General features: G+C 40.1%; 1 protein-coding gene across 1 annotated transcript in view; it reads right to left on the reverse strand.

The window, feature by feature from the left end:
• Unc13c (unc-13 homolog C) overlaps positions 1–16,160 on the reverse strand; it is a 413,338-nt gene that overhangs the window by 235,062 nt on the left and 162,116 nt on the right. The window contains exon 9 of the mRNA XM_052714363.1: positions 14,460–14,601. Within this exon, the coding sequence (XP_052570323.1) occupies positions 14,460–14,601 (142 nt within the window). The remainder of the gene's footprint in view (positions 1–14,459; positions 14,602–16,160) is intronic.

Consider the following 16,160-nt stretch of genomic DNA (forward strand, 5'->3'; position numbering starts at 1 on the left):
CCCATGCTACCAAGATATCCTCTAGAAATCAAACATGTGCTCACCCTCATGCATACTCTCTATTTCTTTATTCTCTAATAATAAGAATAATCACACTTTAATCTTTTAAATCCTCATTTTTATACTATACTGATGCTTTAGGGAACGTATCCATCATTTATGAAGGTATATACATATATATATATATATACACACATATATATACATAAATATATATGTACACCCACATATATATATATATATATATGTGTGTGTGTGTCTGTTATATTTATATGAGACTTTCCATTTTTTCCATCCAGTGCATCTAAAACAACAACAACCTCCTCATAAAATCTCCTCTTATCTCTTGGCAGCTTTGAATACTTCCTGTCACAGAAAAATAGTCAAATAGTTGTAATTCATCTCTTGGAATAACATTCAGTTCTGTAGCCACCTAACTTTCCTTTCTCTTAGACTCTCCCCCAATGTCTTTGCTAGGAAGGGAAGATGCCATCTTCCCAAGAAACCCTGAAGAGACAGTGGGAACCTTAGTAGCAAGGGACAACTGTTCAGTCTCCTTTATATGGATGCAGAACTTTATATGGACAACTGTGCAGACTTCATACGGATGCAGAACCTGACTCAGTAGAGGCAATCTTAAAGGTAAACACTGTTAGCTAATATCTCCTTCTTCCCAAACATCAGTGACACTGGGACACAGACAGTGGCTTAGAGAATGGTTCACACTAATCACCAAGGAACTGTAAAATACAAACCTTAGGAAATGTATTCCAATTACTTTTCTACTTAAATGTAAGCTTTAAACAATTATCTGGAACAGAACAATTCTGTTTCAGAATTCATAAGCAGCATTGTTGGTTAGGCTTCAGTTCTCTCTAGACAAGTGCAGAGTATAATGCAAAATGATAACAGACAATACAAAACCAAACAAAATTCCAAGCCCCTGTACAGATGGTGTAAAACACTCAACAGAACCTGACAGTGTGGCATCTGTCTGCAATGCTTCTCCTTATTATCAAAATGCAAACTTAAGTTCTAAAAAACTAGAATTTAATACACATACACACACTCATACATATACACACATACTCATGTATATGCGCACACACACACACACACACACACACACACACACACACACACACACACACACTCATATACCCAGACACTCATATGCAGACACACACAGACAGACACACACACACACACACACACACACACACACACACACACACACACACCTATAAGATTACAAACATATGATTTGGAAACTTTTTATATTCTTGTTTTAACAGATTCCAGCCTTCTGCAGGTTTTGGAATGAAAACAAAACCCAATTTGATTGAATATAGATACAACTCATTTTAAAACTTGCAACAAATACCATGTTGGAGATGATTAAAAGACTGGTGAGTCAAGTAAATTCATTTCCATTAAAGAAAGGACTTTGGGTTGAGTCATTCAAATTGCCTTTTTGTAGCTGTAAGGGGTCAAGCATTAGCAATTTTATACACTTTCACTTGCATAAATTCAAGTCAGAGGACTAACTTTCCCTGACTGATCACTGGCCACTGGCTGTCCATAGGGTCGACACTAGCATAGCCTGGACCTCTGAAATCCACAGGAAAACCAGTTTAACATCACCAGCCCTTTGTTTTTCTAAAAATCAATCTTTCTGTCGACAACCTTACTGCTGAATTATAAAGAAATTTCAGTTAAAAAACATATAACTTCATTTCAATCTTTATAGCTGAATAATAACTGAAAATATCACTGAAGTATTTGTTTCAGTTCCTCTTTAGAACTGAACAAGGTAGGGCTAGCAAGCTGGTTCAATGACTTAAGGCACCTGCTGCCAAGGCTGATGACCTGAGTCTGATCCCAGGGACCCACACAGTAGAAGCTGGCCTCTGCCATCCACATGACCATGCTTGCACCCACCCACTTCCTCTAAAAAAATAATAAATGTAATAAAAAAGGATGAAGTGCCAGGGAATGGTGGCACACGCCTTTAATCCTGGCTCTCAGGTGGTAGAATTAGGCAGATCTCTGTGTTAGAGGCCAGCCTAAGTGAATTCTAGGACAGCCTGGGCTATGAAGAGAACCCCTGTCTTGAAAAGCCAACAAAACAAAACAAAACAAGCAAACAAAAAAGGATGAAATATGTTATAAATAAGCAACAACTTAGCAGTTAAAGCCTGCTTTAAACCATTGAGAACATGGCCTGTCAGGGGGACCAACAGGCAGCATTGGAACTCATGGAACATGGCTGGGCCATTGGCAAAGCCATACCTGAGTGAGATGGAGAGGCAAAGCCCTGAGGACTATGTGTCCTGAGGACCTCACGCTTTGCTGAGCACAGCTCTGATTGCTGCCTTTGTGCTCCCCACATCCCTCATAATCTATGGGTTATATGAAAATTCTCAGGGGGCTTCTAGCCCCTCACTGGGCAGTGTTACTGGTATTTCTAATAATAGTGATTGACTTTTTCCAAACATTGCTGCTGAAACAGACTAATGATTCAACCACCACCCTTAGAAAGAATTTAGACATGTAAAATTGTTAGTAAGGTGTTTTTGTTCATGGCTTTGAGATAGAAAATCTTGGGGAACAATTTAAAGTTTAGAAAGGCACATAGTTGAGTGAGGGACCTGCTGAGGTCAGGGAACAAGAAGGAAGACAGCTGGCTATTGCTGGCTGCCATGCCTTTCTTGCTAGGAGGGATTGGTGATCAAGGTGATGATTAATTCCTTTTACCCATTTCTGCCCTCAGCTTCTAGATATTAAAAAAACTGTTGATAAATGGGTATGCACCCTGAGGATTTAAAGTAGAGATGACTGATTGTTTTTCATATATAAAAGTTTAGATTTGTGATTTTTTAAAAATATTTTTTTGTAAGATTACCTTTTGAGATAAATAATAAAGTGATTGATCTGGTCTCTGTAACCACAAAATGTAGCCTGCCAGCAAAAGAACTGGCTGAGAAAAATACCTTGCTTGCTTATACTCTGTTAATCTATAACAAGTTGCTGAGGTATGAATGTATGTGGGTTCTTGGGACAACTTGTTTTTCACCTGTAATACATAAAATGTTTAATCATGTAAGGGATATGGAAAACTTGTTGTTTTTTTTTACTTGTATTCATTATAATCATTCATTTAAAAACTGGAACATAACCACATGGTAATTTTTATATTACTTGAAAAATTTTGCTGGGGTATATAAACTGTAAGGGAAAAAATAAAGACGTGAGAAGGAAAACACCAGGAAAGATGTACAAAGAAAGTTAGAAGGAAAAAATTAAGAACAGACAATAGGGAAACATCAGGGTAGAAGAACAGAACAGAAAATGAATAGAGTAGAACAAGCAACAGAAAGAATAATAAAATGAAAAACTAGCTTTGACCTTCAGAAAAGTCCTGTGTGTCTGTTTTTCTCTCCAGTAGTTCACCTGCTCTGCACTGCATCTCCTCTTCTATGACCCGTTGAAAGCTCACCATTCATCAGCACTCTAGGTGAGATCCTGACATGTTGCATCTCTCTCTCTCTCTCTCTCTCTCTCTCTCTCTCTCTCTCTCTCTCTCTCTCTCTCTCTCTCTCTCTCTCTCTTCTCTCTCTCTCTCTCTCTCTTTCTCTCTCTCTCTCTCTCTGTGTGTGTGTGTGTGTGTCTTTCTCACTGGCCCCAGAGAGTCAAATTTTGCCCTCTTCTCTGGCCCCATAAAATAAAGCTTTACTCCCTCAGATAGAAAAGTCAAGTTGAGTGATTAATTCGCCGAGTCCATGGATCCCCCTGAATCCCTGAGCTGCTGAAGCCTGGTCCTTATAGCAGCAGTAATGGCCTCTGCATTACCAAGATTAAAAAGGATATTCTGTTACTTTATGAAATTTTCTCAGCGTATCTTTCTGCATAGTGGATTCCTATCCAACAATAACTGCCTGATGCCAGTGAGGGCCTTGGCCAGCACCCTGAAATACAGCTATGCCAGTTTCTCCCAGAATTACTACTGTTTATTCTTGCTGTGCCTTCAGTATTAGTCTAGACTCTGTGGGGAGGAGGTGAACAAGCATTGCTCAGATCTCTTCAGATGGAAGTCCAGGGGATTTCTTCCTTCCACGGTTGTGCTTTAGCCAAGTCCAAGTAAGTTTTTCTTCTGTACTGCTCCCCCTCGTCTAGTTCTGGTCAACACCATGGACGTTCATGGAACACGTGGAAAAGAAAACAGCAAGCTCTGAAAAGCCTTGACTGTCTTCAGGCAAGACAATGTTCAACCTCCGCATCATCTGGGCCCCAACCAGATGAAGGTCCAGGAAGGAAGCATTTGTGTTTCCTACTTGACTCCACATCTGTAGCACCTCAGACAATGCTGCCCACAGATAGTTCAACAAATAATTTCCCTCTAGAGTAATGGAGCTGGTACTTGTGCAGGGGGAAAAAATGCCTTGGATTCTGGATTTCCCATTACCTGGAGGTGAGTCAATGGGGATCCTCAGACTCCCAGTTTGTCTAGGAAAGCATCAGGATGCTGAATTTCTTTCTCTACTTTCAAGTTAATAGACCACCACGAAATGGAGGAAAGACAGAAAGAGACTGATAGACAGTGTGGCGCTTGGGTTTCAAAAGTGCTGTGTGCTCTCTCAGGCTGATTGAGGGCCCTTCCTTGATGCATCGCACTCGGGGAAACTTGTTTTAATCCACAAATGAGTGATTAACAGAACCTCACAGCTCCAGACTCTTCCTTCTGCACACAAACCACACAATACAAGGAGTCTTCTAATCCCATCTCACGGAGTCATTCTGTCCAGAGGGAGGGCCTTTCCCTTCTGATAAGAAGGCTTCCTGCAGTAAAATTCCCACCACCCTATGGATTCCTGTTTTTAACTCTATTACTTAATAAGTGTTTGAATCATTTTTTAGAAATCTACTGGATTTCATGTAGTTCAGGCTAGCCTCAAACTCACTATGGAGATGAAACTGTTTATGAACTCCTGATCCTCCTGCCTCTTCATTACAGTTGCTGGGATCCATGAGTCACCACACTGGCTTCATTTTCAGTTTGAAACTAAGCAGAGCTCATGACCTCTGCCGTCTCTGCCTACAGAACACCACAGGGAGGTGTTTGGGGTTGCATTTTTTTTATTTTTAAATTTCATGGTTTGTTGTTTATTAATTCTCTTTGGGTTCCCAAGATTGTATTTCATGAAATACAGTCCAGTTTCTCTACTCCTTCCTGTCCTTACAAAACTCATAGGTTCTAGTGCAAAATAATGCCAAAATAACTTCCTGTCTATTGTCTCTACTGGGTATAGACTGGTAACAAAGGGCTCTGCCTCATTTATAAATGAAAGACAATGCTGTTTGCTGTATCTCCCTTTTGGAACATTCACAATGTAGTCTGTGATTAGTAAAAACAGACAACAAAAAATGTAAGCTCCTGAAGGGTGACTAGACTCCCTCCTGCTTTCAGCAATCATGGAAGCAACTTCTATGACAAATGACATGCTAATGCAGACACCACCATGGCAAGCTAGTTCAGGAAGCTAAGGAAACGCTGCCTTTCCCATCCAGACGTAGGAGGGACTGTGCGAGTGATCAGGCAATAAATCAAATCTTGATTGCTTCCCGCCTGTCATTTTAAAATATTAATCTGTTGTGGTATGGAAATATTTTTATTTAATTGTAGTGTTAAATAAATCATCTTGTATAGCATAGTTTATGTTTAATTCACGCTCATCCCTGGCTGAGCTGCACATGGCTTGGTGAGAGCCAGGTGCTTGTGGCTCTCTGTCTGCTACCACAGTTTGGTGTCTGGGAATTGGTGTAGTTGATAGACACTCCCAAGGGGTCAAGGCAATCACCTCTCTGAATAACACTGTTACATGTTCAGTGTGCTCTTGGGTTCCAGTGCCTCCTCCAGTAGCACTGAGTCGAAGTGGAGAGTAATGTTTGTGTACGGATGTACAAGAAGTGGTTTGAATGTGGAGTGTCCCCCACAGGCTTTTGCTTTTGAGCCGGTGTCACTGTTTGCAAAAGCTGTGGAACCTTCTGGAAGTGTAGCCTCACTGGAGTAGGTTCTTGGAAGTAAGCCCTCAAGCTTCATAACTTACCCTGCTTCCTGTGTGTGCTTGGCTCTTAACTGTGGCCACAACACTCCCACCACCATAGCTTCCTGCCAGGATGAATTCTACTCCCAAACTATAAGCTAAAATAAACCAGTCATCCATTCAGTTGCTTCTTGCCAGGCCTTTGGGTCCCAGCATCAACAAGAAAAATACATAGAACAATAGGTCATGATTTAAAGAGTTTAAGGAGTTCTTTACGCATCAAGAAGGATGTTAGATCCAGAATAGTTCTAGCAGTTGTATTTATAATATTGTAAAGCAGACATTGTTTTATAAAAGGTGAAATCTCTCCTTAAACCAATATTTTTTTTTTTTTTGAGATAGGGTTTCTCTGTGTAGCTTTGCGCCTTTCCTGGAACTTGCTTTCTAGACCAGGCTGGCCTCAAACTCACAGAGATCAGCCTGGCTCTGCCTCCTGAATGCTGGGATTAAAGGCGTGCGCCACCACCGCCTGGCCTAAACCAATACTTTTAATGGCACCTAGAGCAGTGTTTTGTACAGAAGGGGCACTCAGGGGAAGTAGGTGGGGTTTAACTCATTCCCGTGAAGAGAGTAGAGCTGGCTTTTCAGTGAACTGTGTGAGCAGAATGTCTGAAGCACAAACCATTTCTGTTCAGCACCCCAGTAATGGATTGCTGTTTGCTTGCCTACCACAGGCATTGTGCTGACGAGGCTTCCTGTTGACACAGTTCCTTATTACAGAATGACATGACACAAAGCATCCCTGCTACAATCTTATGACTACTTCTCTCCTAGGAAGAATCCAACACAGAATTTTGTCTCTGTTTCAGAAACTTGAAAAAAAAAAAAGAAACACAAATCAAACAAACAAACAAGAGAAAATGAGGCATGAAGGATAGACTAGAGAATCCTCTGGAAACATTCCACTAACATACATACACATGAGATGCAAGTTTCTTAGTTCTCACATTTATCATCAAATGGACACATCTCAGCATTGCTTACTCTCTGTATCCCGATGGGAGGAACTTCCTCCTCTCCATTTTCAGGAATAGTTTATAGGCACAAAAGATACCATTATCTGTAGCATGGAGAACTAGAATCAAATGCCACAATTAATCATAAAGTGACCACCCAAATGTTTATCAAAGAGCCAAGATCGAGAACACCTTAATTGTATAAGACATTTTTTTTACCTCCAAAGGACTACAATTTGCATTATCACAACTAGTCTTTATGTGGTCTTTTGGAAATGAGAGGTGTGTGTGAACAGCTCCTCATTCTCTGAGCTTCTGCAAGGGCTTCAAGAGTTGTGCCTCTCTTCTCTGCAGCACGCTCTAAAATGGCCCATTCTGAAGCCACATGCCATTCATGTATTCTTTAAAATCAATTTTTTAAGTTAGCATATAAAAAAATGCATTTTTTAATGGCATTCTCACATGTACTGTGTTGTACGTGTGCCCCTTTGTGCCTCTTGCTGGGCTGTTCCTTCCCCTACAGCATCCTTCTCTGCCTTCCTATTACACATGCTCCAGTGTGTTCTTTTCTTTGTCTCCTTCTCTACTCCTCTCCTGCAATATCTTCTCTCCATTTTCTGTTTCTGGTTTCATGAGCTTAAATACATCCTCTCTCTTTCTCTTAAAAATTAAAAATTTTCAATTTAAGCTGTGTAAGAAAAGATAAAACTAAAATTGAAATGTCTTATCATAAAAATCTCCCGAGGGCATCAAAGTGCCTTTAACAGAGGGACAATTAAACTCTATAACCAAATCCTAAAGTTGAACAATGATTTCATTTCATTTTTACAAGATTTGCGTTGGCTTGCCTCCTTCAGGGTAACAGCACTTTCTAGAGTGAAGAGTTTGGCTGTAGGAAAAGGCACATCTGGTCGCCATCACTTATGTCTTGTATTTGGCTTCACAACAGGGGGGCTGCTCTTTAGAACTGGCTCTTACACAGCCCATCTGAACTTCAATTTTCTCATCAATGAAATGAAAGCAATGGATCTAACAACCTTTCAGGTCCTCTGCCCAGTCTCTGCCCTCATGCCACGTTAGCAGTGTTATGGCTCCACATCCTTTGGTCCTCGCTTGCCATTACTGTTGTTTGAGTTTTCCTGCCTGGCCCACAGTCAGGGCAAATCTCTCTCACCCGCCAGTCCCAAGCCGCTCAAACCCGATCAAGTAAACACAGAGACTTATATTGGTTACAAACTGTATGGCCGTGGCAGGCTTCTTGCTAACTGTTTTTACAGCTTAAATTAATCCATTTCTATTAATCTATACCTTGCCACGTGGCTTGTGGCTTACCGGTACTTTACATCTTCCTTGTCCTGATGGCGGCTGGCAGTGTCTCCTCACTCAGCCTTCCACTTCCCAGCTCTATTCTCCTCCTTGTCCCGCCTATACTTCCTGCCTGGCCACGGGCCAATCAGTGATTTATTTATTGACCAATCAGCAACACATTTGACATACAGACCATCCCACAGTACATTACTATTCAGCTAGGAACACTTTTCACATGAGAGCATTACCACTGTGTCGCCATAATCCCCAGAATCTGGATACACAGTTCTGGGTGCTCATCCCATGCTTTCTAGGTTGTCTGGGATTTACATTATTCTTGGCTGGTGTGAACACTGGCTACTATTGTAGTTAGGCCTTCTATGTGGTCCTGACATTGTTGGGGGCACTTTTTCTACATACACTCACTTATCATTACTCAGCTGATTTCTCATGGGTAATCTTTATATGATTAAACATGACAATAAATGTTTGGATGGATTCTTTATTTCTCAGACTGCTTCTGACCACCTATACATCAAATGCCTTAGAAGTGTTTTTTCTTTGTTTGTTTTTGCCTGGCACACATTACATTGGCTCTTAATACTGTTTTTATTTATCATTTAAATTCAGATTCTCAGACTTTCATCCTAGTCAACACTGATTAACAAGGATATTATCCTACATAAAAAACCAAAAAGTCTACAAGACATACAAACATATGGAATTTAGTCAATGAACTGACCCCTGAAAGATCAAAACCCAAGTGAGCCTCATGATTCCTTCAGTTTTTTGTCTTAGGAGACTGTCCCAGCCACCGTTCAAGAAATGGAGAGTCACTTTGGCTCTCTGAGCTGAAAAGACAAAGCTCAAACTCAGGGAAGAACAAGGCAGCTGGAGGTCACAGGGCATGGTATTGATGAGAGCAGAACTGAAGGAGGATTCCAGTGGTCTGCTGAGGATTCCTTGTGAGAAGTCAACTGACTGATGAGGAGGGCATGTTTGTGATGACATCACAAGGGCTGCTTAGGAAGAGCAAATGGATGAGATGCAGCAGAGCCCAGCACCCACCCACATCCAGGCAAGGAGTAATTTTCCACGAAGCTGACGAGAAAACCTCAGAATTTAAGAGTCAGGAAGCAGAGTGCACTTAAGACTCTGGCCTGCTTAGAGAACAGCATGATTATCCTAAAGCCCTATTTCAGTTCTATGTAGTAGATTTTAAAGCAAGATTCAAAGAAATGAAATGTCTCTATATAACTGATTTCTGGGACAAAGAGTAAGAGTATTTACAGAATGTCAAAATACCCAGTAGCCAACAGAGTGATATTTGCAATGTTGTCCAAGATACAATATAGACTTAAAGGTGTGCAAACAGAAAAATCTGCTGCAGATTGAGAAAACCTTGAAGACATAGCTAAGTAAGCTGTGGACAGAAATTCTCATATTGGTAGTCAAAGTCATCAAACATTTACTGTAGGTATTGCATAGGCTCAAAAAGTTAACAGACTCATAGGACCAATGGAAAACATTCAGCAAGGCAGTAGAATTCAGAAGCAACACATAAAAATCAGTAACTTTACTCACAAACTCCTTGAAGAAGAAAGCAAGAAAAGAATGCCACTGATTGTGACTCTGAAGAAAAACAAACAAATTAGGAAGAAACCCCACCGAGGAGGTAAAAAGGCCTTCAGCTTGGGACTGGAAAATTATGCAGAAGTGGAAGAAAACTCTGGAAGATGTAATGAATTAATAGTGTGAAGCTGGCTACACAGCCAAAACAACCAATTCCATGTAGTCCCATTAAAATACCAGGGATGCCCTTCACAGCCTTGTGAACCAAGGGATGCAGCAGGTTTACTTAAGGGAGCTTGGATGATGCAAAGCAAGCTGCATCTTTCAAAAACTCTCTTTACCCTAGATGACCACTCACAAAAGCTAGTCTATTCGAGCTTCCAGCCACAGCCAACCTTTACCTCCTGTTTCCTCTTGTGCCCCGTCCCAGACTATTTGCAGCAGGGGCAGGATCACCTGCAGCTGCGATAATGGGTAAGAAGCAGGGAGGAGTTAGGAGTTAGAATCTCAAGTGAGGGGCTGATGGCCTCACCCGTTCTTCTAGAAGCGAATTCTCATAGGCTGGATCTTATGAGGGTCTTGTGCACTTAGTCAAGGTTGTTCAGATGAAAAGTTAGGAACAGCAACATCATGCCCAGTGGGCACAGTTCCATGACACCATAGTAACCAAAGATGGCATTGTATAAAAACAGAAGTGACCACTGGAATAGAGTAGGATAGGACAGGACACAACAGAATAGAGGACCCAGAAATAAACACAGACACCTTAACCTAAATGGTTCCCAACGAAGAGACCGGAATACACATTAGGTAAAAGTAACCCTTTCAAAAAGTGGTGATGGTAAAACTGGATAGTTACATGTAGAAGACTGAAATTTGATCAATATCACTCACCTCATATGTCCATAAGCTATTTTGGTATTTAAATTTAAAACGACTAGAGCAGTGGTTCACGACCTTCCTAATGGTGCAACCCATTAATACAGTTCCTCATATTGTAGTGATCCCCAACCATAAAATTCTTTTCATTGCTATTTCATAACTGTCATTTTGCTACTGTTATGAACCATAATGTGAATATTTTTTTGGAGATAGAGGTTTTCCAAAGGGGTTGCGACCCATAGGTTGAGAACTACTGTACTAGAGGAAAACACAGTGGGCATTAGACTAGGTAGAGATTTATAGGATAGGACCCCAATAGCTCAGGAAATAAGGCAAGAATTGACATATGATGTTACATTACATTAAAAATATTCTGCACAGTGGGGATAAAGAGATGACTCAGTGGTTAAAAGCACTGGTTGCTCCTATAGAAGACCCAGGTTCAGTTTCCAGCACCCATATGGTGGCTCACAATCATCTATAACTTCAGTTTCAGAAGCCCTCTTCTGGCCTCTGCAGGCACCAGACACACACACATGTTGCACATACATACATGCAGTTACTCATACACATATACAACATAAAAAAAACAAAATATTCTGCATAGCGAAGGAAATTAAATTGAATTGAGTCAGAGCATCAAGAAACAGAAAAATTCAAGAGAATTCAGGTGTGTGTTAATGGAGTTCCTGTAATTGGGGTGAGAAGCAGAGATAATATTTAAAAATATAATGACCAGGATTTTTTTTCCATATATGACAGAAAATTCAGATCTGCTATCTCAAGCAGCTCAACAAATCCCAAGCAGCAGAAACACAAGGAAAGGGACACTATACAACATCATAATGACATTATGCAAATGAGCAGAGAGAATAAAATATCGGAAGCCGCAGGAAGGGGGAAGGTACATGAGCCTTATAAATATGAGGGCCACCGTAGACCTCCTGCAGTGAGCCATGGGAACACAGACTCAATGGAATATATCTTGAAAATAATTTAACAACATGATAATCTAACCCATGTGGATTTGTCAATACAGGACAAAGACAGCACAGAAAAAAAAAAAAAGAACAGAGTACAATTCAACATATGCTTTCTCATCAAAACTCTCTGCACATAGAGAATGTAGTGGAAGATGTTTTTCCTAAGTGAAGAAATAGCAGGTTCAATAAAGCCACTGCTCGGACTTGAATTAGCAAAGGCAAGAATGTTTCCTGGTAAGGTAGGAACGAGCCTGAGATATTTGCTGTGTCATTTCCATTGGATTTAATATGAGAAGCTCATACAGGGCTATTAAGCAATGAAAATTCTATCTGGAGCTGACTCTTTCATGGTTTTATTTTGTAAAGAAAATGATAAACTGATTATGAAATTCAGATGGAAATAATGGAGCAGTCTTAATGTCAACACAACTTTGAAAAAAAGGATGAACACCACACAGCTAATGCTTTCTTAATTCAAGACTTCTTAAGAGTTTGGTCTATCAACACTCCATAGTCCTGAGCACAAAAAGACAAACAGAACAGAGAGTCCTGAAATATAGCCACCCACACAGGCAGAGCTGAATTCCATGAAAAGGTAAAGAAGCAATTTAGCTGAGAACAAACAATGCTATCACAATGACAAACACTCAAATAGTCATAGGTATAACTTATACCATGCTAAAGTTTACTTAAATATGCATCAAGGGCCGGGCGGTGGTGGCGCACGCCTTTAATCCCAGCACTCGGGAGGCAGAGCCAGGCGGATCTCTGTGAGTTCGAGGCCAGCCTGGGCTACCAAGTGAGTTCCAGGAGAGGCGCAAAGCTACACAGAGAAACCCTGTCTCGAAAAACCAAAAAAAAAAAAAAAAAAAATGCATCAAGGTCTAAATGTAAAGCTATAAAGCACATGGAAATAAAAAAAATACAAAACTCTGTGAAAATGCCAAAATGTTTGAATAGGCACTTAATCGAAGAACAGACACAGCATATAGGCTCAGCCATGCTTACAATTCTGAGTCGTTAGAGATACAAAAGATAGAGCCTATATAAGATGTCACTGTATACAAGGCAGAACACTAAGATCTAAAAGACTGAAGACTTAGCCTTAACAAGTACTAGAAGATTGGGTTAGACCCGGGATGACTGCACATTTATGAGATAAATATGAAATAGTACTGAAATACTACACAGCAATAAAAAAGTTAAGAGCTAGTGATGCATTCTAAAACTCAAAATGTGTATACAAAGCAAATGGAACCCTATGGGAGAAGGGTGCATACCTCATGATTCTACCTACAGAAAATGTGGAAAATAAGAAACATGAAGTACGCTACATCAGCACCCAGATTGGCTTCTGCTCAGTACAAGGAAAGTCAGGGGGAAAGCCATCTGTGGGGCATGACAAGTCTTTTAGGAGTAAGAGATAAGCTTGTCACCTTGTCTGAGGTGACGATTTCACAGAAGCAGGCACATAACAAACCCTAACTATTCACCTGGTGAAGATTCAGTCTGTCAATGATGCCTCAGTCAAGGTATTTTTAAAGTATTGTAAGTACATCTCCCACCAAGGGGCTGAAGGCTCTAGCTGCACCCTCTCTGCAGGATGCTGCAGCAGTCCACCCTCCTCAGTCCTAAATTCTTTGCTCTCTTTAACGGCCGCTTTCCATCTCTCTCCCCCATTGCCCTTAACTGACTTTATTCATTTACTTGACTCCAGTAGAATCTCAATTTGTAACAACCCATTGATTTCTTGTCTTCTGTTTAAAAAGAGTTAGCGATTAGCCTGCCCATCCCTCTGAAAGGAGACATCATCCAAATCTCATCACTCATTCCATAGTTATTCAATCCCAAATGATTCTCTAAATCAATTTCTTAACACTTTTTCATTGGTCCATATTCAAGCAAAGAACAACAGAACCCCACACCTCACTTGTTAAACACTTAAACTGATCCAAGATTGCTTACTTAGCATGTAAAGGAGATGCATCAGACTTAGACCCCTCGGTGGCTTTGTACCAGATAATAACTAGAAATCCCACCCCCCCCCAAAAAAAAAGAGTTATAGAAAGAAAAGAAAAAAATCCTGGACAAAAGAAAAATGATTTCTTGCTGCTAGGTGCAAGATGTTAAGAGTTTATAAATAAATGTCCTCATAGACCATGAAAAGTCATAAAGTTATCATCAGCCATTTCCTCTGAGTGGTCTAGTCTCGTTTCCACCAGAATGGATGGATCAGGTGGTGCCCCAAATATCTCTTCTGTCATTAGTCACAAATCTTTGGATGTAGTATAGGGCTTGTGCAGCTCATGGATTCCTAGCTCTGAGGAGTCTCATCCCAAGTCACAGACTACACAGTAAACCATGTCCAACCTTCCTCCAATGCTGCTCCAACTGCATACCTTTGTGTACACAACTTTGTGTACTTCACAAGAGCAAATAAAACATTTTTCCCAATGCAGGATTCCCTGAGCTCTGCCTAGTGTTTGGCTGTGAGCAAAATGTTTTATAATATTAAGTTAAAATTCTAGTTTCCCTTTTCAACATTTCTGCACATGACTAAAACACAGTGTTGACTTCTTTAGTCCTCATGAGTCTGTCTTAAAGTCATTCTCAGACACCCTCATCCCTGAGATAACTTGAGAGCCTATACTTACAAGTAAAACCGCTCATCCCACACCGGATTCAAGTTTCCAAAGATGGTTTTCGTTCTTCTTTTATTTTTGCCAACTTGAACTGTCACATAAGGGTCACTGGATCCTGTTTTGTCTTTTGCCTGCAAACCTTGTGCAGAAACCACTGAAATGAACCAGAAATAAAAACTTCAATATGACGATGCTTCCAGAAACAAAACCATTAGAGAAAATATTTCCTGTCAATCTGTCCTGGGTGTGCAGATCCATCTTCACCCCTCTTGTCCTCACAGCCCACTGATCTCCATAAACATCTGTAACAGCGTATGCTCTCTGACTGGACTGTCTTCCCTTGCCCTTTCTCCTCTTGAGCACTGCCCACTGTGTGTGCCAACCACTTTTCCTTTGTCCATCTGTTGATGGATATTAGATGCTGGGAATTGTGCTACAGGGAGCAGAGGAGTAAGGCTATTTCCTTAAGATAGTGGTTTTTACCTCTTTGGGGTATATCTCCTCCATCGTGAGGCTATTGCAGCATGTGGTAATTCCATTTTGATTTTTTTTATAGGATTTTTCTTGTTGCTCTGCACAATAATGGTATTAATTTATAAACACCCCCCTCCACTCTACAGGGCTCCTTTCCTTCCACATTCTGACCCACACTTATTTTTGTATGTTTGGATGATAAACATTCTAACATGTGTGAGGAAGCAGCTCACTGTGTTTGAGATCCGAACTTCCCTGATAATCAGTGGTACTGAACATTTTTTTCCCCATGAATTGTTAGCTAGGTATAAATCTCATTTTGATTAATGTTGACTTAAGTCTTTGGTTAAGTTATTAATAGAAACTCATTGAGAAATACCATCACTTCCCACAGCACACATGAACTTTGAAGACATTGTGTTAAGTGAAAGGACCTGATACAAAATGATGTCATTCCTAAAGTGAGGCTTCAACTACAGCACTGTGTGCAAGAACTGCTGAGGTCCAAGAGAAAGATAATGTGTATGTGTGTGTGTGTGTAAATATATGGTTTACTTTAGGGTTTGGTAGGAGAAACATATTTCAAGAGACATATCACATATCAAGGCATCTACAGAAAATGCCATACACCATATCCTTAAAACACAGAATGGGTGTCATAAGCTTTCAGTACAAAATGATGATGATGCCACAAACTTTGTGAATTAGCTAGCTAGATTTAACCACTCTGAACTGTACTCATATTTCAAAACACCATACTGGACATGACTAGAAACATGGGCTATCTGTAAATTTATATATATATATATATATATATATATATACATATATATATATATATATTCACTATCTATAAATAGGGTATCTGTAAATTTAAAAAAAATGAATAAACTATCCAATAAGTATTTACATGTATGTACTGGCTCAAGTTACAGACACTATATGCGAAAATGTTCAACCAAATTCAAATGTATGTGATTTTAGAATTTAATGGATTTGGTATGAGTATAGATTAATCTAATAAAGTATCTTGATTTTATTATATAATAAAATTAAAGTTAAGAAAATTGCTCCATGTGTCCGGTTCTGCTTATTTTATATATATGGGTATTTTGCCAGCATGTATGTATGTACATATACTACATGTGTGCAGTGCTCATAGAGGTGAGAAAATGGCACCAGATCCCTGGAAATTGAGTTATAGGTGGTTGTGAGGCTCCAGGTAAGTGCTGGGAACTG

Source organism: Peromyscus californicus, unplaced genomic scaffold (genome assembly GCF_007827085.1).
Source record: "Peromyscus californicus insignis strain IS unplaced genomic scaffold, ASM782708v3 Scaffold_11__1_contigs__length_118956290, whole genome shotgun sequence".
NCBI lineage: Eukaryota > Metazoa > Chordata > Mammalia > Rodentia > Cricetidae > Peromyscus > Peromyscus californicus.